This window comes from Caenorhabditis briggsae, assembly GCF_000004555.2.
Source record: "Caenorhabditis briggsae complete genome, chrV, whole genome shotgun sequence".
Taxonomy (NCBI): Eukaryota; Metazoa; Nematoda; class Chromadorea; order Rhabditida; family Rhabditidae; genus Caenorhabditis; species Caenorhabditis briggsae.
In genome coordinates, this window is record NC_013488.2 from 6,777,402 (window position 1) to 6,799,183 (window position 21,782).

The following is a 21,782-nucleotide window of genomic DNA, read 5'->3' on the forward strand; positions in this document are numbered from 1 at the left end:
CCCCCCCCCCCACCGTTGATTTGGGGGGTTATATTGGAATCCGTGGAAATCTTTCATAATAACCCCCCACACCAAACCAATATGCACCCCCAAACGGAAACTTCGGAATACCAGTCCGCGTGGGGGATCAGATTGGAACGGATTGCGGGGAAGGGGGGTCATATTGAAATGGTGGGGGGCTTATTTGAAATCTTTAAAATTTCTAGGGGTCTTGTTTTTAAGGTATACGCCGATTTAGAGTGCTAAGCTTATTTTCATTTGGAATCTTCAACATTTCTACCCGTTTTTGGCTAATAGTAAGCCTATTTTTTGTTGGGGACTGGCATTAAATTATTATTTCTCTAGTAGAATGACAAAAAATGTACGGTAATATAAACCAAAAAACCGGTGCAAAATCGATAAATAACAAATACTTTTCTATGCGTAATTTGGCTGCGTACGTTTGATCTTCAGGCAAAAAATAAGGAAAAATATTTTTTGAACCCCCCACCCACCTTATGAAAGATGGTGGGTGGGGGTGTATTCCTACCCGGGCTGGGCCGGGATTTAGCAAGTATGGTTTTTTCTGCTCCAAAAAATAACTTTTTCTGTGTTAGTTTTCTTGTTCGGCAATCGATACCATTAGATTCCTCTCATGATTTTACGTATAATTCGCCTAGGTGCCGAGCTAGCTTTTTAAAATTAAGCCGTGTAAGAACCTCCAAAAAATCTGCCGAGGTGGCTTCCACCACAGGACACCAAGTAACCCATATGTGCCGCCTGCTTTTTGTGCTAAAGTGGATTGCAATGTGTTAAGCTTGAAGAGAGCGTTCGAATGGTGGTAAGATAAACTCTCTAGCGTAAAAATGAACCGAACTATGATGGATGGAAGTTTTAGTGGCTCGTGACGTCTTCAGGATTTTTCGAAAAATTTCTCGAAAAATTCCTCGAGGAATTTTCGAAACATTTTTCGAGACGATTTCATTTTGAACACTACTAATGCCGCCACCCTTTCCTCGAGGAATTCCTTTCGAGGAATTTTCGAGAATTTTCGAGGAATTCCTCGAGGAATTTTTCGAGAAATTCCTCGAAAAATTTCTCGAAGTCGTGTCGAAAGGACACACTGGTCTATACCACGCAGCGTTTTTATTCTATAATTTCGAAATTTTTTAAAATGTAGATTTCTTTATAAACAATTAAATATTTTCTGTTTAACTGTTAAAATATTGTTGTTATCAAGAAAAACAGTTTTGCCTTTGGATATTTTGAATATCTTTCACAGGAACCGAGATATGTTTGGTCAAAGTTGCAAAATGATGGATGTCATTTGTTGTCGGTTCATGGCCCTTCGAAGTTGTCCCAGGGCTCCGCTTACGGTGTTTCAAATAGGTTTTGTCACTACTTTTTCTGGGAAATGAATATTTTGGAAAAACAGGTATTCGCAATTTTTAGTATTTTAGTTCGGAGATAAGTGAGAGGAAATTGTGGTGGGAGTAGGGAAATTAAGATTTAGTGTGAAAAAAGTATTTTCCAGCAGTTTTCCAGTACAGTGTAATTCAGCAAATTGTCTTGGCTGATGGTTATAATTTTTCAAGTAAAGCAGATTTTGTTATTTCGGTCTGAATTTGTTGTAGTAATGATTATATATAACTTTTATTTCATATTAATAGTTCTAGTTATTAACAACAGAGCTGACGACTATTGTACCAGAAGTCTTGTTGGCTCTTCTTTTGAAATTGAACACGAACATCACGAATCTAAAAAAAGCATAAGAAATGCCGATAATATTCAAAAACCAACCCATCCCCAGTGTAATTCATTGAATCCACTGCAAAAGTGGTCAAAATCGAACAGGCATTAGTTGGGCAAATGTGATCAACGGAAATAATGTTAGTGGCACAGACCAGCGCAGTAAACCAGTCTTGAATACACGATTGGATGAAAAATCGAGTGGTTTGGCGGCGCCGAATTCTTGCGACTTCTGATGAAAATCCACGCATTTTTCTCTGGAAATATATGAAGTTCTGAAACTGCAGGAAAAAAATTACCACTGAAATTGCTAATTTGATAGCTAAAACTATGTTCATAGAATTATTGAAAACGGCCAATGATACAATGATACATGCCACCCAAACAACAATTTTCTGATTACATTCGGTTAAAAAAAATCCAACATGGGGGAATACAAAGGGAGCGAAACACTCTTCTTTGAATCCGGGAAGTGTGGACCACCAGATGCCAGCCAGCCAAACTAGTGACAGAGTAGCTACAGTAATATGAATGTTGTATTTTGGAACTGTGGTTGGGGAGAACATGATAACAAGGAAACGGTTCACGGTGATTATCATTTGGGTCATGGGACCTTGCATAAATAGTCCAAATCCAAAAATTTGTTGAATTCGAGTATTAAGAAATGTGGAGCCGATGTCAGTAAAACTGAATTTTTTTCAGATTTTCGAGTAATTCAAATAAGAAACTTACAACAAGTTCACCGGACCAATGTAACATAAATATACCAATAATGACATCGAATTTGAAATAGTCTTGGAGGTGCACAAAATATAGAAACTCAATTTTTCCTTGAAGGACATAAAATGAAAAAACAGGAAAATATTAAAACATAATCCAATAATGGCAACAGACATAACATGACCTCCAACAATCCGTGTAGCTAATTCACTAGTCATATCCGGAGGCGAATAGTAGCTTGGGAATTTCGGTTTTTTCGTTATCATGATTTGAAATTTCCAGAAATCTAAAATCCAAAAAAGATTCTGAAAACAAAAAATCGTGAAAAATATTGTTCGATTCGGCAGTAGCGTATAACAATGCACTATTATTAGATTTTTTCTGGGTCGGGGTAAAAACAACGGATAAAATAAAAAGAGAGTTCTTAAGAAAGCGAATAATACCTTGTCAAAAAAATGATTTCCGAAAACTGAGAAGAAATGAATTTGATAATTTAAACTTGTTTTTTCATTTCAAGCCTCTAGAGTAATACAGAGCCGATACATTCTAAAATCATTCAAATAATTTAAGGATTCACAACTTTCAGTAAAAAAAGAAAACGAAAAACCTGGAAAAGTTAATCAAAAAAATGTAACTTTGTTGGAAAAAACACCGCACAATATTTGTAAAAAAAATGAAATTTGGCTCAAACCAAACAAAAAATGTAACCAGCGCCGCGAGAGTAGATTTTCTAATTAGCAAATTTCATGCAAAAATTTAGATAAGAAATGTCCCAAAACCCTTGATTCTGAAAAAATGTGCTGAAAAAAAGATCCAAACATTTTCCGATTTCTCCAAAATATTCAGAAAACTTGAGACAAAAAATGAGCTTCATTTTTTAATTAGGAATTCAAAGAAAAATTCATTTTTCTGAGAAGTCGGTCACTTTTTCATGAGATGTATGTTGTTCAGGACTATCGGAAAGCCATGAAAAGTATGAAATTTAAGTTAGAATTCAGAAATAAACAATTTTTAGGTATTTTAACAAGTTGCTCGCTGTTTACACACTTTGCTGTATTGTTCAGATGCTGCGGAGATATCTACAACGACAGATCGTTCTCCGACAGTTTTGCATTAAAAATTGTTTGTATAACTCATTTTGCATACATAGATATGTATGTAGTTTAGAATTTGCTAATTCGACATGAATAAAAATGTTAACAGTATTGTTGAAATCAGGAATCGGTGAAATAAATAATACCATCACACTAGTAATTTTTTTTCTCACCGACAACTTCGTAAACGGATGTTTTAGAACCTCTCGTTTTAGAACTATTACGAAGGGACCTGTTTTTTCATAGATTTCAAGAAACTCACACTGCGACATACTGACAAAATAAAACTTTTTTGCCAAATATTTCCAATTCATAAATTTTCCCTGTTGGGAAAATTTTTGTTCTTTTTGATCTTCCGGAAACAAAAAAAAAGAAAGTTGGCCTCGTGAGGGGTTGGCCTCGTGAGGGGCATTCTTTCTGAGTCTTTCATGTCCTGCCCTCTATTGCTTCATTACCTGGTCAATAAATTAATTCAATTCAAAACGCTTTTTTATTCGTTTCTCTGTTTTTTTCGAACTTTCTCTTTTAGAATACCACAATGTCCTTTGTTCAATTATTTTCTTGGGAACGGAACTCCGGTTTACGTCTTCAAGAATTCGGTAACAACCGAATAACAGGAAGTTGTTGGTACTTGATCATACGGACTTTTTCAAATTTCCGGTTCATTTGTTAGTATGCTTATATACTTGTTTTTGGATCATACGCATGTTTATATATTATATGATGAACGGAAAGTAAAGTCACTATTTGAAAACGATGCTTCTCGAAAAATCAGGTTCTTATAAACACAACGCCGAATATTCTGAGCTTATCGCCAGAATTGGATTTCTTTCAACCACATTTTTTGGCTCCATTTTAATTTATTTAACAGTGTGGAGTGTGAAACGCAATTTCGGTTCTTATAAGAGACTGTTAATTTTATTCCCAGTGTTTGGAATCACTTTTGCAACATTGGAAGTGATTCTATACCCGGTACAGAAAAAACTGAAACTCTTGGGTTTTTCGAACATTTAGTAGTTCAGAACACCTATTCTCACAATGCCGGTTACATTTTGTTTCACGACAACTCGTCCATTTGCTTTGACAAGGATCCTTCTCGTTGGCCACAATGGAAGTTATTTAGGCACAGTTTCCAATCTAGCCGTCCAGTTTTTGTATAGATATTGGGCCATTCTACAGTAATCTCTCTTCTGAAAAGATAAAATCGTATGTGTAAATATTTCAGCGAATCTAAATTACGATTTTTCAAAGGATGGAAATTCCTAATCTGAATATTTTATTCCTTCTGGTTTGGCGTCCAATGGGCACTTTTCGCTTATTTTTTCAACGAAATTGATGATTACACGAAACAGTATTTTAAACTGGAACTGATGCAAAAATTCCCAGTAATTGTATTGACTTGTTTGCCACTTTTTGATATTAAACTCGATTTGCCACTTAGAATAGTAGCATCTTTTTGCTTTTTATCCTGCAGTAGATGCAATTATTGTGATGTATGTTGTACAAGACTATCGGAAGGCCATGAAAAGTAAGACAAATGAATAAAAATTCGGAACATTTTGTTTTTAGATGTCTTCGATGGGTTTATCAATTGCTTACACATTGGGATCAATAGCGCAGATACTCAGCAGACACCTAGAGAAACTGTTGACTTTCCGGCAGTAGTAAATTAATATTACTTTTATATACCGTATTGTCGGAATTATAAAATTGACACCTGCTTGTTTGCAGACTCAGTGCAAACCATGTTAATTTTTAGAATGCAGGAAGACTGGTTGTCACCTGGATTCGAGCAAACTACTACTACACTGTCCACACTATCCAATTTTGATTTGTCCGCCTATTTTTTGTTCAAGATCATTTTCAGATCCTTCAAATAAGCATTTTCAATAACTTTGACTAATTTCTGGAATATTCATACAGAAAATTTCTGAATTCTAAAAAGGCAAGACGAAACTGGACGAAACCTGTCGAAAAAAAACAAACTTTTCGAAAAACTTTTGTTCTTTCTATTAACTCTGTTCTTTTTGTGCATAAAATTTGAGAAACTCCGGTTTTCAGAAATGAGAAAAAAATTATTCAAATTTCAACCGTCTTATATGAAGAAATTTGAAACAACAGTTAATTATGTCGCATAATTCTTGACACCAAGCTCTTCAAATGACTCATGGAAGAGATATATGAAATTGAAATTACGGCTGGAAAAATTGGAGTGAAAAATACTAAATAATAACAGGAAATATCTCCGAGAAATTCTTCAATAGGCTCCGAAGGAATAATGTTATGTATAATTGTCACAGCACAAGATGAAAACGTGAAAATCTGAAATTTTTGAAATTCAGTAATTCAAAACTTTTTTCACTTGCCGACTGTAAAACTAATAACGGAACAAATTGATGGATAACTTTTATTTTCTGAAAATGATTGCTCATTTTTCTCACAGTTTTGTGTATACTGTAGTAGAAATATGCCGTTAGAAAGTTCAACATGCATAGGGAAAATCTATAGATCATTAGGAAAGCAATGTCAGGAAAGTGTTCACAGATTTTGGTAGCTCCCAAAGACGATTCACATTTGTCTGAAATTTAAAAACCGAATCGAGAATCTTAAAAACCCTTTTTGAGGGTTTCAGAGTTTCATAGTTCCCACTGGAAATGAAAATTAGGGATGATTCTTACAAAAAGAAATAAAATGTGCGTAAATGATACTTGCCCAGCAGAATGATATAATTACAGAGAGATACGTTCTGAAATTTTCGGATTTTTTCTCTGAAAATACTAAAACTTTCAATTTTACCCCGAAAAAATAGGTCTAACACTTGGTACATGTAAAAATACAATTCTTTGAAGAGCAGCTAAAAATGAGAAAATAATTATAGCATAGAAGATGACGGTGTATAATAAAATCCGAAGAATTTGAATAACAAAAACGAAGAAAAAAAACCATGGTTCTAATTCTTTCGATGTTTCGCTCATGGAAAATATTAGGATACAAAATGTGAATATGGTCAGAAACACATAAATAAGGGAAATATAAAATAATTGATTGAAAATCGGCACATGAATATCTTCACCTGATCGATGTCTGGATAATCGATAAATCAATAAAAATAAAAATGAAACTGAACTAAAAACATCAGCGAGAATTTTATATGTGAAGTAATAATCAACAATATCTCCGTAAATATCTGTGGAATTATTCGAACCAATTCTAATTATCATGACAGTTATTAGGTCCATTTTTAAGTGTGAAACTAGTCGAAAAATGTTTTAAAATGCAAAAAAATCTATGTTGTTCGATCAAGCAGGTGCATTTGTGAAAAAAAATTTCAAAGTCAAAAAAAAATCTTTTTTTAGGTTTTCATGATGTGTCGACAAATTATTGAAAATGCAGAAAATGGGAATAATATTTGATTCTAATTTAATAAATATAACTTTATTTCAGTTCACTTCAGCCAGTTTCTTTAAAATTTCTACAACAAAAATGAAATTAAAAAGGCCAAACCAAAAGAGTTTAAAACACAGAGGTTATCAGTTTCTGCTGGTTGTTGCTCAGGCTGCCCAGTTACAGCCCCTGTTTCAGCCTGCTCTTCAATTCTGCTGCCATCTAAAAAATAATTTTTGAATTCATAAAAAGAGTTATTTATAAAAATCTTACCGCAATCTGTTCCAGTGAAATTCAATCTAGTTCTGTATGCAATATAAATATTCTCCGGGTCTGAAATTATACAATTTCCCCCACTGGATTTGAAAATATCCGGATGATTGTCCTGAATAAAAGCTTGTCGATGTCCACTTGTAATAATGCTCTGAAATTTTGATTTTCAGCAAAAATAATTGGTTCTGAAATAGTTGTTTTACTCGTAGGTTATCGAATTTGACATCTTTCAATTCCTTGTTAGATATCAATTGAATAACAGGTCCATCACCTGAAATTTAAAATTTTCCAAAATTATACTTTCCTTTTGAAAAATGGTTTACCCAAATGAACTATTGCCAGAAGATTGAAAAAATACGCCAAACTTTTTAACTTTGTGTTTTTGATAGTCAGCGAGCCAAAAATGTAATAAACATTTCCAACATTAACGATATCGTGCTCGTTTTCAGAATCGATTATAACATCTCCAATTACGAAAATACATTTTTCGTGTAATTTTTCCAAAGTTTCAAATGTACAAATTGAAGGATCGTTAAGAATTTCCTGTGATACATCGCAAACTTTCGCATTCAAATTACGAAAAGTGACATTCAATTCCAAAAATAACAAGATCTCATTGACTGTTAGACAAAAATCCGGGTGTAGATTTTCAAAATTGAAAAGCACAATTCCCTCTTCCGGACCATCCGTCCTCTCGACTTCTGTGTTATGAATAACCTAAACAATAGAAATTCCAAAATTTTGGACTTGATTTGAAAGTCTGAACCCACACTTAAAACTGGCATTCCAAATCTCGTCATTTTCGGATTATTTTGAAGATTAAACGAAATCCTCTCCTTTGTTCCTTGGTTACGGTAATTGAAAGTTACAAGGTTCTTCAAAAACGACAAATTCTCAATATCGGTATCCGAAATATCAATAATTCCCTTGACTTGCATTATATTTTCAAGAGAGGAAAAATCTTTGGAAGTAACGTTATTCAAATAAAGTCCGTTGTATGAGTTTTGACAAGTTTTATAGGTTGACAGGGTGGAATCGTCTATTTCGTCTCCTTGGCAACCTGGAAACGTCATGAAATCGGACTGAATGGGTATTCTTAATAAGAAGAAAATCTAGAAATATTTTGGCGTTATAATATAACAGCTAGCTCAAAAATAAAATCTGTCTGCGTTCTCTCCGCTTACCACAATCCTTGAGATTTCCCTTGACTCTCAAATCCGTGAAATAATGCAACAATCCAGATCCACACAGACTTTCAGCATTCAATTTCTTATTGTCAACCACTTGAAAATCACATTCTTTCAGATTTTTATCACTGTACATAAACATTTGAGTTAGAAATTTGTAATCAGTCAGTTTCGAATTGTTCCGGACGTAAATACCATCTGAAATAGTGCTAAAAATCTTTGGATACAAAAAATGAATGCTTAAATTTTTCACAATACATGTGCAAATAACTTTCTTGCGATTTTGGGAAGAATGAAATATTTTCAAAATTCGTATTCTCCACCAAAAGTCCACCAAACAAAACTGTCATATTTTTGAAATACTCCGACATTTGGGGGATTCTTAGATCAGTTTTTTCGTTGAAAACTAAAATTCCATAAACTCGCTCGCACTTTGGAAATTTTTTGATAGTTCTGGAATTCACTTGAGTGTAATTGAATAAACATTCCGGGCCTAAAAAATTGATTTCAAATGGAAAATAGAAAAAATAACTTATTACGAGGATTATGATAGCCCACAACTCTAGCCAGATCATCCGATACATTTGATGTACAAAAGCTTGAAAAATTGGAGAAAATAAAAATAAAAAGAGTCGAAAACTTCATGTAAAAAAGTTGGGAAAGTGATGAAAGAAGGAATTTTTTTCGCAAAATTGAAAAATATGATTATGTGTTGAACATATAATTTCATTTTATCATAAGTATGTAAAATTGCTGTTGGACTTTCAAACTGCATATAAAAATGACCGTATACTAGGAATTTGTTTTTTAAATGATATGAATTTTTCCACAAAAACTCATACATCAACATTAAAATGACGAATTCTCGAGAATTCCAGGAAACACTTTATATTTTTTCGAGACATTTCAAGGCATTCAAGAGTTCGGAAAAGCAGAAATTTGAAAGTTGGGAGTTTCTAAAACTTATAAACATGCGAATTTCTCAAATTCAACATTTCACAGTCAAAACTTTCCAAACAATGAAAAAAAATTAATAAAAGATTTTTTTTCGAAAATTTTAAACTTTTCAGAAATTTCAGACTGTGAAGAAAACTTTAATGAATCTCAAAATAGGGAAAACTTGGAAAAATTAAAGTATCAATTAAATGTTCGAAACGTTTTTGTTCCAAATCTGAAAATATTTCGGAAATTCTTTACAAACACTAATTGTAAAATTACTGAAAAACTTTGCTCTAATGTTTTTAGTATTAAATTCTTTAGTCACCATCAGACTATACTCATTATTTCCAGTTCCTTTTTCTGGTCACATTTTGAATGTTCCTAAAAAATTCTGTCTCGCTCCCATGAAAACCATGACTAGTTGTGTTATATTTTGTTTTCACAGAAAACTGTTGAAGCGTAAATCCAAATTTTTGGTTAGGCCTTATCTCCCTCATTCTGCCTCAAGTATATTTTTTTGAAAAAAAAACCTTTTACCATAAAATGATCTATTCAATATCTGTTACTTTTAACGGACACACCGGTCAAGACGCTGCTGAATTTGACACAAAAACTTTTCAGTAATTTTTTCAATTATTAAATTAGTTTATTGAATTCAAAAAATTTCAGAAAACTGGTTTCTTATAGTTTAATGTGCGAGTTTTTCGCTTCGTTGTTTGGCACATTTTTGAACATTTTCCATTTGATTATTTTGTTACGAAAAGCGATGAGAAACTCTTCAACAAATATTATTTTAATTGGAATGGCAATGTGTGATTTGATTTATATGATAATTATATGGAGAAATGATTTAGTTTTGATGAATATGATGAAGGAATGGTGAGTGCTGTATTTCAGAGTTTTTGAACTTCATTTTTTGGAAATTTTGAATTTCCGCGATTTCTGAATTTATGAACTATTAGTTTTGATAGTATGAAAGACCTTCAAATTGAAAAGAAACATTTCTGAAATTGAATTTCCCAAAATTTCTTTAAAATTTTTTCCAGATTACGGTAACTTCAAAATTTCTCATGTTTTCAGTTCAATTCCACGTACTTTGAATCAACTGCGTCTAGACTGGTTTCTGACTGCTCTACACAACATGTTACGTCGATGTTCCGCATGGCTTGGTATGCTAATGGCAGTCGTCAGATATCTTGTTATCACAAATATCACAATCAGAAATAACCGATTTTCCACTCCTGAATACGGTCTGAAAGTTGTAATTGCTGCATTAATCATCAGTTCAATTTTCACATTTTTCTTTTTTGCTGATGAACAAATTAAGCAAATTGGAACATGGACACCAGACCCGAAATGTGCGGGTTTATCCGGAGAACACTTAGTTTTCGCTCAAAAAGTCAATCAATATTCTGACGATCGAAAGAGTATACAAACGAGAACTGGGTTAATAGTAGAGGGAATATTCTCAAAAATGGTTCCTTGTTTTACACTTCCAATTATCACTGGGTTATTGATTTGTGGGATGAAACGATCTTTTGCCAAAAACTCGTCCACTGTTGAAACTTCCAATAAAAATATCCGAGTATCCCGAGCAAATCGAACTACAATTTTAACAATTTTAATTGCCGGATCATTTTTGTTATCAGAATTTCCTCTGGGAATTGTGGATCTTTACAAAGGAATCTGGCCAGATGATCAATCCTGGTTCAGGTATTTTATTAAAGTTAAAAAATTTATTAACTTCCTAACTTCCAGAGATTTTTGTCTGAACCTCGAATTCATTTGTGACGCCATATTTTCCGTGAATGCATCTGTTCACTGTCTGATTATTTTTATTATGTCATCCCAGTACAGAAGGACTGTTTGGAACCTTTTTGGGATTCTGAAGTTTTGGAAGAGCAGGGTGAACTTTGAATTTAAAAAATTATTGAAATTAAAATATAATTTTCAGAACACATCACAAATAGCAGCGGCTTCTTCAAGCTATTAGAACATTCTCATTCAATTATATCTGAATTAATGAAACTTTGAAAAATTAATCTTTTTTCTTTATTTGTTTACTAATGATCAAAATCTGTAAAAACGCTCTAATGTCGGAAAATTTTGATGACATTTGGAATCATACAAAAATGCTAGAAAATACAAAACAAAACGTTTTAGTGAAGTCTCACGGTATTTCAAAGCAACGGAAATCGCGCTTCAGAAAACTGAAGAAATCGCGCCCCAGAAACTGAAGAAATCGCGCCCAGAAAACAGAAATCGCGCTCCAAAAAACTTTTAGGCCAGAGTTTAATAATTTCAAAGTTGACGTGGATTTGACCTAAATAATTTCAATCAACGCATTGCAACGCGTGCTTTTTTGGCTTAACGTTTAAAAGTTTGATCTTCAGCCAACGAAACTTGACACGTTGCGCAGTTATTTTTCCCGTTCACTGGGGCGCGTTTTCCGACCAGCATGTTTGAAATAGCGTGAAGTCGGTTTAAATTTTTTGAAAAATTAATCCTGATAGAGTGTTCCAGACATTTCCTATCTGAAAGCACTTTCCAGTTATTTGTATGATCCCAGACAGTCTGAATCGCGAAAAAATAATTTCCTGATTGCAATTTTCCCACGAAAAATAATTTTCCGTAGTTTCTGACAACTTTTTTCACATCAAAAAGTCTAGTAGTACGAATTTCACATATTTGTCTTTTTCATATTCATATTTTCTGAAAATCATGATTTCCTTATACACCTCTTATTTTGATCCATCCCAATTCACTAGAGGAAGCAGTTCTCCATTTTTTCAGTAAGATTATTTTGAGTTGTTCTTCAAAAAGTTTATAACAAATTTCAGACAAATCGTTTTCAACAGTTTGTATCTGGAATTGTATTGTTCAATTGTTGGATCATTTTTAACAGCAATTAGCTTAATAATACTACTTCAAAAATCGATGAGAACCTCTTCTATAAATATAATTTTGGCTGGAATTGCAGTTTGTAATTTTGTTTGCATGGTTATCGGGATAAGAAATTGGTATTCAATTCAAAAATTGATGGTTCCGTGGTAAGATTTTTTTTTTCAAAAAAGAACCTGACGAAAATTCATTTTTTCACTTTTTTTGTTAATACATAGTCAGATTTTTTGAATTTGCAGTGCATATCCGAAATCTTTAATTGAATTCCAATTTGACTGGATTCTTTCTTGTGTACACGACGCATTCCGCCGCTCTTCTGCTTGGCTTGGAGTGTCTTTGACAATCCTCAGATATCAAATTATCACTGATATCTCTCGAAGAAATGGCAAATTAGCCAAACCAGGACATGGGTTGAAAGAGGTCTTTTTGACTTTTTTTGTTGGGTTTTGGATCAGTTTGCTGTTTTATTTTAATATGGATATTGCTAAAAGCGGAATTTGGAAGCCAGCTTTGGGCTGTGGAATTTCAGAACAGATTCCTGTGTACACATTGAAGTATAACGCATTTTTTGAGAAGAACAATCATTTCTTTTCAAGGGCGCGATTGATTGTGGAAGGAGGTTTTGTCAAGGTAAGTTTTCAACTTTCGAATTTTCACATTCCCAAATTTTGAATTCCAGCTTTTCCCTTGTATCACATCTTCAATTTTTACTGGATTGATGCTCCGTAAGCTCAGAAAGTCAATGTCCAGTAGTTCTTCGAAATCCAAAACCGATCGAACTTCTTTCCTGGCAATTTTCATTTCAACTTCATTCATAATTACCGAATTCCCCATTGGAATTGTAGACCTGTACAAAGCCATCTGGAATGTTGATAGTTATAGGTGAGCTTTTTAATTTTTATTTTTTAAATTCATTTAACTGTCTTGAAGTGAAAACGCCCAATACATAATCCTAATCTGTGATGCCATTTTTACAATGAATTCAACGATTCATTGTTTGTTAATATTTTTTATGTCCGCTCAATATCGACGAACATTCTGGAACCTTGTTCAATATCTCAATTGCTGTACAGAAAAGGTTTTTTTTCAAAACATATTTTTTAATAATTAACTTCAGAAAATCTTCCGTGTCACAACTGTTCAAAGCAGCCTTCAATAGTTTTGTGGATAACTTTTTGTGCATCGTATTAAATTTAAAAATTTGAATAATGAAATAACTTATAAAGAAACACAAAATTTGAACTTTCTGATTTTCCCACAGATTCGTACATGAGAACTTTTCCTGAATGAAATCACACTTCCGTTTTCGCAGTATGATCTATGTCTTGGTATTGGAATGTTTTGAAGGAATATTCTAGTAGTTCAAATCGAAAATAATTTTTGAGCGAAAATACAAATTGCTCAATTTTCAGAAGCCATCAAAAATTACAGTAGTTTCGAGAAGTTGCTCGGAATACCGTAAAACCTACATTAAAAGTTTCAGCCTAATCATCTCATTTCTTATACAAGATATCAGAAACGTGTCCACTGATGAAACACTTGTGAAATTATGATGAACTTTTTATCAGTTGATAACTTTTTGATACCTTTGACAGGAACCGAAAAAAATTGGCTCAAAATCAAAAGTTAGGGAACCCTTCTATTTTAGGTTTTACGGTATTCGATTCTGAATGGATCGAAAATCGGAAAACCGGTTATTTCTAAAATAGTTTCTAATTTTCTAGAAATGTAATGGAATGTCAAAAATTTTCAATATTATTCTGATTTGTGAATGCCGCAAAAGTTTAAGCTCATCTAAAAGATAGGGTAATTGCAAAAATGTGAAAATCCAAAAAAAGGAAAAAAGTAATGTATTTGAAAAACTAAAGAAACACTATTCACTCAAAAACCAATGTAACCAAAGAGACGCAGAGAAAGACTATTGGAAAGTCCTAATCTAGCACTCAAAAACCTAGAAGCCCTCGTTCAAAAACCAATGTAACCTGAAAGTAGAAGACAGCAAAAACACACTGTATTCTATTAAAACAATATTTATTGATTTTACTCAATAAAACTCTTGAAACCTTTGTAACAATGAGCAACACTTTAACGGGTTGTCACCAATCGTGAGCGAACACCAGCGAAAACTAAAGAACACATGATAATTGCCGAGAGAGAGAGGAGACGCGTTTTGGCGAGCACACAGTTTCGCGCGCAGATACAGTAATCCACAACTCTCGCACGTGTGAGCGGGGGAGATTTCTTTCCTTTAGACTTGGAAAAAGGAATTTAAAAGAGAAAACACGGTAGAATACCGTACAAAAACAATTACAGAATTCACCCTTCTGATAATTGACCGTATCGTAAATTATTGGAGACACAAAAGAATACCGTTAGGATATTATTAAAATAATATAAAAAAGAATCTCCGCCCCTTTTTCATATACAGATCGAACGTAAAATTCAATTTGCGCATAGTTTTCGTATTTATTTTGTCACCTGCTTTTTTGTCTAGCTCAACAAAACTTTAACCAGATTACAGAACCCATGGAGCGCCATAAGAAAGAAAAATTCAGTTGGAGCAAAAAATATGTCGTCGGTTTCTCCTGATACTGAAATAAAAACAATTCAAGAAGTTTCGCAAGTCGTCAAGTGAGTTTCCATTTTTTTTTTAATTTTTTGAGTTCATTGAGTCTGTAAAAATTGAACTTTCAGTGACATCGGTTTTCATCTCCAACAATTGAACCTGTTCTAAGCTTTTTCTCAATTTTTATCAACATTTTTCATTTGCTTATCCTATCTCGGAAACATATGAAAGCCACTTCCACGAATATAATTATGATTGGTATATCAATTAGTGATATCCTGATTATGTTGTCTACAGTATACAAAAATTACGGAATGGTGGATCGAGAGAACTCGGATTGTATGACTTCTGATTTTCGATTCAAAATTTATATGGATATTTTTGTTTGGGGAATTAACACCTCCTTTCGAAGATGTGGATGCTGGTTGGGGGTTCTTATGGCGACAGTGAGATATTTAATTGTGAAAAAGGTCACTGTAAGCAGGTAAATACAGTAAATAATTTTTTACCATTTCACAACTTTCCATTTCGCAACCGGACGTTCTGGAACTACTCATTTTCCAAACAACAATTTCTACTGTTTATAGGTACGGTAACTGGTCGCAAGCCAGCGTTGGATGGATTATGATACTTGTTGTTTTTGTAGTCTCCGGACTACAAACTACCTTCTACCAATCTAGATGGATTGTTGTGGAAAATCGATCCGTGCCACTGCCACTTATGTAGTTTTTGGAACTTTTAAACTGAAAAAAATCAATAGTTTCAGCTGCGCAGACTTTCAGAACATCTACAGTAGCCCACAATTTTCTGTGATGCTCTCTCCATTTTTCACATCTGATGAACAGATTGTGATGAAATCATATCTGATGGTAGATGCGATATTGACAAAGGTAAAGAATAGTTGTTGAGTCATGTAAAAAGTGTTTTCCTCGAGATTTTAACATTGTTTATAACTGAAATTGAGTGAAAACAACAAGCTCGTGATTTAGTATGAGCAATCAAAAATTTCGTCACTTCCTCTTCAATTCTTGAACTTTCGAGGAGGGAAATATGATTTGCTAGATATATAATTGAATCCTATTTGGTGAAATGATATTTTAGACTAGTCATTCTGCGAAAAATTGAAGAAAATCAGAAATAAGATCAGGCAGAAACTTTTGGCTTTATTAAGTTAATCAGGAAACGTTATGATTCACAAATTCAAATTTTTAAACATCAATTTGGAATCAATTCGAATTTTAAAGTTCGGAATTCTTGAAACTCGTAGATCCAAAAATTTCAGTTCCTTCCATGCATCGCCTTCTCTGTCCTCACAATTCTTTTGGTCCGATTTCTTCAAAAATTGAAACCTTCTATAAATAACACTGGAAGAAAAAATCAGGAATCAACTGAAGAAAGAAAGGACTTGACTACAAAATTGATCGTTTTTCTATCTTTTACATTCTTTCTAACTGAAGCTCCGCTCGGAGTTATTTATTTGGTGAAAGTGTTTTACAGGAGAAACGATCCAATCAGGTAGGACTTCAAATTTTTATTTGAAAATTATTAATTTACCTAATTAATTTTCAGCATTCTCTCAACAGACTTTGTAATCTATTTCACACTTCTGGTGACAGTTAATTCAATTTTACATCCGATTTTTTGTGTTTTCATGTCCAGTCAGTACAGGAATACAATTCGAACAATGTGTGGAGTCACCAAAAAAGCCAAAACGGCAGTGAAAAATAAGACAAGTGCTGTTTCAGTTCAAGGAATTCAAATGACATGATTTTCTGTGTTTCGGATTTTTTTTCTATTTCTCTACTAAAAAATTAACAAAAAAATAAATAATGATCAATAAAGTACACAAAATACTTTGATTTGAAAAAAAAATCTATTAAAAAGTTCGTTGATGAAAATGAATGTAAGATTTCAATGATTTCACAAAGTGTCCACTTTGGCTTTTCCTTTTTTTTGAAGTTTCAAAAAACGAGATACCGCAAAATTCAGAAAACTCGGGAATTCAGAAAATCAATGATTCCAGTCTGATAAGAATTACTTGAAAACAAATTTTTAGTTCAAACGTTCATTTATTACTCGAAATCACATAACGATTTCACAAAGTATCCACGTCGGCTTTTCCGGCGACGACGTTATTTTCAATTCCACATTCATTGACTCCACGACGAATCTTGAAGAATCCGTTTTCTCCCCATTTGGTTCCCCAGGAATTGGCGATGAGCCAGTATGCAGTTCCATTCTCAGTTCCCCACCCAATAATCTTGATGGCATGTCCTCCAAGCATCTTTCCGGCGATGTACTTGTACACTCCACTTTTATATTTGTAGAAGTCTTCGTAGACTTTGAAAGAAGCCTCAACTGGACCATTAGTCATGATGTCGGTTTGGATAGCATTAACAGTCATTCCAACATAGTAGGCTGAGGTTCCTGAAAAAAGTTAGTTTTAGAACTTTTCAAAGAGTTACTGCTTACCAAAGTTCTTGTCTTTTGCGTATTCCGTATTGTATTTTGACTGGCAGCTCAAAGCGCATTCCGGGGTCACGGCATCAGGACATCCTGCAGAGTTGCAGAATTGGTATGGTTTGCAACCATCTCCCTGGTAATCTCCCCCAGTGACAACTCCATCGAAGACCCACCATCTGAGAGCCTGGATGGAATATCCACCGTCACATCCATAACCACAGTATTCCCCACAGCAATCAACCATATCCATTGGGGAAATAACTGGTTGTCTTGCTCCCTTGGTCGCAATGCAAATACGGTCAGAAATAACCTCAGCAGCACCGAAAGCCCAGCATGATCCACAGTTGGCTTGATTACGGATGAGCTTGATGGACTTGCATTTTGGCCATTTGGTACGAGCATCGAAAGTTTCTGGGATGGTGGCAAGAACAGTGTTGACCTCAGTGGCACGGATCTCATCGGAGGGGGGAGGAGAAGCGTACTTGACATTCATCACACGGGACTTCATGAATTCCTCGGAGACATCGACGTGTTCAGTGATGAAAAGGGATTGGGCAGAGTTGACATAATCAACCAAAGCTTTTCCGGTGAGGGTTTCAACGAAGGATTGGTGATCGATTGGAACGAATGCAAGAGTGACTGCAAGCAGTGCGGCAAAGACAAAGGCTTTCTGAAAATGAGCAGGTAGCTGTCAAAACGTTTTAACAGTGACATAGCTGCTTTAACTATAATATAAAATATACATAATATAAAATATACAACTCTTAAGACACAATCTCTAAGAAACTCGAAAACACCATGGCAACGGAAAAATTCAAAATGGTCCTGGGAGTCTGATATTGTATGTGGTGGGTATAGGGGCAACTCTAAGACTTTCGACCATAGTACCCATAGGCCACGCCCCTCATGGCCGCGATATAATACCGTAACCCATGTAACTGTAAATGCTTACCATCATTGTTAGCAGAGTGAAAATATGCCTTTTTTTAGAACTAACCCTTTTTATACCAAATTCTTCCCTCATATCAATCGTCTGATCTTTCGACTCTCCTCTTGTTATTGGCCATCAAAAAGCTCTGTTTTGTTTGAAAGTATTCGATTGTAGCTGTTTTAGAAAAGCACCGAACCCGGAGATTGTTTGTAATAACAAAAACAACAGGGCATTTGTACTTTCTAGACTTTCTTCATTTCAAAACGAAAAACGATGAGCTGAGTAGAGGTTATGATATTTATGATAAGAGCCATACAAGATTACAGTGTTTTTGCATTATCTGGTAGACTGATAAACAATAAAGAGCAAAACAAATTGGCTTTGAATAACATGTGAAAAGATTGATAAGGAATAATGGTATAAAAAAGGACAGTCCAGGGAAAAAATATATCTTCCCTCAACAATGATGGTGAGTATTAACAATACAACGATGTTTATATATTTATTTTCATAAGGTTCTCGTTCTTCCCGTACTGCTTGCAGTAACTCATGCATTCGTTCCAATCGATCTGAATTCCCAAACTCTTACCGGAAAGGCTCTTGTCGACTATGTCAACTCCGTCCAATCCCTGTTCACCGTTGAACACATAGATGTTTCCAAGCAATTCATGAAGTCCCGTGTGATGGATGTTAAATACGCTGATCCTCACCCCGGTGATATTCCTTCTGCCAAGCTCAACATTGTTCTTGCCAAGAAGATCCCGGATACTTTCGATGCTCGTCAAAAATGGAAAAACTGCACATCCATCAAAATGATCCGTAATCAAGCCAACTGTGGATCGTGCTGGGCTTTTGGTGCCGCTGAGGTCATCTCCGACCGCATTTGCATTGTGACAAAGGGAGCCCGACAACCAATTATTTCCCCAACTGATATGCTTGATTGCTGTGGGGAATACTGTGGTTATGGATGTGACGGTGGATATTCCATCCAGGCTCTCAGATGGTGGGTCTCCAATGGAGTTGTCACCGGAGGAGACTACCAAGGAGATGGTTGTAAACCATACCCATTCTGTTTGTCTGCAGGATGCCCCGATGCGTGACCCCGGATTGCGCTTTGAGCTGCCAGTCAAAATACAATAAGGAATACGCTAAGGACAAGAACTTCGGTGAAGTTGCACTTTCCAAATTGCAAGTGATTTTAAAACGAGCTATCATTCTTCCTAGGATCCTCCGCCTACTATGTTGGCCGGAACGTTTCTGTTATCCAAACCGAGATCATGACTAATGGACCAGTTGAAGCTTCTTTCACAGTCTATGAAGACTTCTACATTTATAAGAAAGGAGTATACCAGTACACGGCAGGACAGGTTGTTGGAGTACACGCCATCAAGATTATGGGATGGGGAACGGAGCATGGAACTGATTACTGGCTCATTGCCAACTCCTGGGGGGGTGACTGGGGAGAAAACGGATTCTTCAAGATTAGTCGTGGCGTCAATGAATCTTAGTGTGAAAAAAGGGGCGGAGTATCCTATGGGCATATCTTGGTGATTTTCTTTGTGCCAATTAGGTCGATAATCAGATGTATGAAATATCATTTACATTGCTATTCTCTTTTTCTTTCAATCAAATGTCACCTGAAGACATCCCGGTGACGAAAATCCCCCTGAAGACAAAAACCGTAGTCTGGAGCTGAAAAATGAAATTAAAACTTTTTTGAGAACATCCGGTTAACTTAGAAGCTGTTGGAGTTTTTTAAAATAAATTTGGGTCAGAAGAGAAAATATAGGGAGATTGTTGAAAACGACGACAAAACGCACATTAATTTCTACTGATTCTTATCATTTAACTCTTAAACTCTACTCTCCCTCACAGCTCAAAAATTGTTTTTCGTTTTCAAATTGAGATTTTGCAGAAAGTACACTTTTCCTGTTGGTCAAATTTTGTAGAAATTAAATTGTGAAATTCCGGTTAAGATGCTTTCCTGAAACAGTTAGAAATCGACGATCAGAATTTAGTAAAAAAGAGCAGAATAACAAGAAGAGAGTCGAAAGATCGAACCGGAAAAAGATTTGGTATAAAAAGGGGCAGTTCGGGAAAGAAGGCATCATCTCGATCAACTAACAACGATGATGGTAAGTAGCAGTGTGCCCTTTCGACCCAACTTCGAGAAATTTTCCGAGGAATTCCTCGAGGAATTTTTCGAAAATTTTTTGAGACGATTTCATTTTGAACACTAGCTAGCTCGGCAGCTAGGCGTATTATACGTAAAATTATGAGAGGAATCTGGTATCGGTTGCCGAGCAAGAGAACTAACAAAGAAAAAGTTATTTTTTGGAGCAGAAAAAACCATACTTGCTAAATCCCGGCCCAGCCCGGGCCCGGGCTGGAAAAAATTTTACCGGCCCGGCCCGACCCGCCGATCCAGAGACCGAAAACTTAAAATTTTTTCTGTTGATTTTTGATATACTTTTATCCCACCCTCCTTCGATTCCCGTACCCGATGGTCCAACTGCACATCCATCAAAATGATCCGTGATCAAGCCCAATGTGGATCCTGCTGGGCTTTTTCAACTGCTGAGGTCATCTCCGACCGCATTTGCATTGCTACCAAGGGAACCCAACAACCGACCATTTCCCCAACCGATATGCTTGCCTGCTGTGGACGTTCCTGTGGTGACGGATGTGAGGGAGGATACCCAATTCAAGCTTTCCGATGGTGGAACTCCAGAGGAGTGGTCACTGGAGGAGACTTCCGAGGATCTGGATGCAGACCATACCCATTTGCCCCATGCAATTCCTATAAATGTCCTGAAGAAAAGACCCCAACGTGCTCCTTGAGCTGTCAATTCGGATACTCAACAGCCTACGCTAAGGACAAGCGCTTTGGTTAGTTGTAACATTTTGAGAAACTCTAAAGGTATTGTAAATTTAAGGAGTATCCGCATACGCTGTTGCCAGAAACGTTGCTGCCATCCAAACCGAAATCATGACTAATGGGCCAGTCGTGGGCGCTTTCACCATGTACGAGGACATGTACAAGTACAAGAGCGGAGTCTACAGACACACTGCAGGAAGGCTTCTCGGAGGACACGCCATCAAGATCATCGGATGGGGTACTCAGAACGGAATTCCATACTGGCTCATTGCCAACTCTTGGGGAGCTGACTGGGGAGAGAACGGATTTCTCAAGATGCGTCGCGGAGTCAATGAATGTGGAATTGAGAGCGCTGTCGTCGCCGGAATGCCCAAAGTTTAAGTTTTTGAAATCATTTTTGTCCACTAATTAGCAATAATTCGTAATAAAAATTCAATCATTCCATGTCTGAATTAGTAAAATTAAAGTTTTGAGCATTGAAGTACTGATTTTTCATGAACCGCTGAATCAAACCTTCGCTTCCAATACAGTATTTTACTAAAAAACTCCTGCCTGAAATTTTCAACGAAACAAGATGTTCTCTCTTCTGGCTCTTATCATGAAATTCATAAACTTCACTATTCTAGCAGCTCACCACGTGTTTTCGTTTCGAATTGGAGATTCTGCAAAAAAGTACAAATGTCCGGGAGTTGAACTTGTAAAAAATGAACTGTAACTT

At 35.3% G+C, this 21,782-nt stretch overlaps 8 protein-coding genes across 8 annotated transcripts; 5 read left to right on the forward strand and 3 right to left on the reverse strand.

Moving 5' to 3' along the window:
• Positions 1 to 1,651: 1,651 nt before the first annotated feature.
• On the reverse strand, positions 1,652 to 2,714 carry CBG06534 (the record flags this gene model as incomplete). The annotated part of the gene is made up of 4 exons (XM_002647416.1): positions 1,652 to 1,736; positions 1,780 to 1,985; positions 2,028 to 2,415; positions 2,461 to 2,714. The coding sequence occupies 4 exons, from the start codon at positions 2,712 to 2,714 to the stop codon at positions 1,652 to 1,654; spliced, it is 933 nt and encodes a 310-aa protein (XP_002647462.1).
• Positions 2,715 to 5,663: 2,949 nt separating this feature from the next.
• On the reverse strand, positions 5,664 to 8,757 carry CBG06535 (the record flags this gene model as incomplete). The annotated part of the gene is made up of 11 exons (XM_002647417.1): positions 5,664 to 5,864; positions 5,984 to 6,120; positions 6,221 to 6,288; positions 6,339 to 6,396; positions 7,047 to 7,148; positions 7,200 to 7,350; positions 7,403 to 7,470; positions 7,523 to 7,916; positions 7,970 to 8,259; positions 8,384 to 8,584; positions 8,658 to 8,757. The coding sequence occupies 11 exons, from the start codon at positions 8,755 to 8,757 to the stop codon at positions 5,664 to 5,666; spliced, it is 1,770 nt and encodes a 589-aa protein (XP_002647463.1).
• A 1,111-nt stretch (positions 8,758 to 9,868) lies between these two features.
• On the forward strand, positions 9,869 to 11,318 carry Cbr-srw-90 (the record flags this gene model as incomplete). The annotated part of the gene is made up of 4 exons (XM_045237195.1): positions 9,869 to 9,945; positions 9,995 to 10,204; positions 10,406 to 11,231; positions 11,280 to 11,318. 4 exons carry the CDS (start codon positions 9,869 to 9,871, stop codon positions 11,316 to 11,318), a joined length of 1,152 nt encoding a protein of 383 aa, XP_045093240.1.
• Positions 11,319 to 12,046: 728 nt separating this feature from the next.
• On the forward strand, positions 12,047 to 13,385 carry CBG06537 (the record flags this gene model as incomplete). The annotated part of the gene is made up of 6 exons (XM_002647419.1): positions 12,047 to 12,117; positions 12,166 to 12,375; positions 12,466 to 12,856; positions 12,906 to 13,108; positions 13,157 to 13,304; positions 13,344 to 13,385. The coding sequence occupies 6 exons, from the start codon at positions 12,047 to 12,049 to the stop codon at positions 13,383 to 13,385; spliced, it is 1,065 nt and encodes a 354-aa protein (XP_002647465.1).
• Positions 13,386 to 15,016: 1,631 nt separating this feature from the next.
• Cbr-srw-103 lies at positions 15,017 to 16,560 on the forward strand (the record flags this gene model as incomplete). Its single annotated transcript, XM_002647420.1, has 5 exons — positions 15,017 to 15,276; positions 15,380 to 15,514; positions 15,559 to 15,682; positions 16,075 to 16,307; positions 16,362 to 16,560. 5 exons carry the CDS (start codon positions 15,017 to 15,019, stop codon positions 16,558 to 16,560), a joined length of 951 nt encoding a protein of 316 aa, XP_002647466.1.
• A 327-nt stretch (positions 16,561 to 16,887) lies between these two features.
• On the reverse strand, positions 16,888 to 18,213 carry CBG06539 (the record flags this gene model as incomplete). Its single annotated transcript, XM_002647421.1, has 3 exons — positions 16,888 to 17,219; positions 17,265 to 17,925; positions 18,208 to 18,213. 3 exons carry the CDS (start codon positions 18,211 to 18,213, stop codon positions 16,888 to 16,890), a joined length of 999 nt encoding a protein of 332 aa, XP_002647467.1.
• Positions 18,214 to 18,649: 436 nt separating this feature from the next.
• Positions 18,650 to 19,286, forward strand: CBG06540 (the record flags this gene model as incomplete). Its single annotated transcript, XM_002647422.2, has 2 exons — positions 18,650 to 18,655; positions 18,702 to 19,286. 2 exons carry the CDS (start codon positions 18,650 to 18,652, stop codon positions 19,284 to 19,286), a joined length of 591 nt encoding a protein of 196 aa, XP_002647468.2.
• Positions 19,287 to 19,463: 177 nt separating this feature from the next.
• Positions 19,464 to 21,445, forward strand: CBG06541 (the record flags this gene model as incomplete). Its single annotated transcript, XM_002647423.1, has 3 exons — positions 19,464 to 19,638; positions 20,731 to 21,075; positions 21,123 to 21,445. 3 exons carry the CDS (start codon positions 19,464 to 19,466, stop codon positions 21,443 to 21,445), a joined length of 843 nt encoding a protein of 280 aa, XP_002647469.1.
• Positions 21,446 to 21,782: the final 337 nt, after the last annotated feature.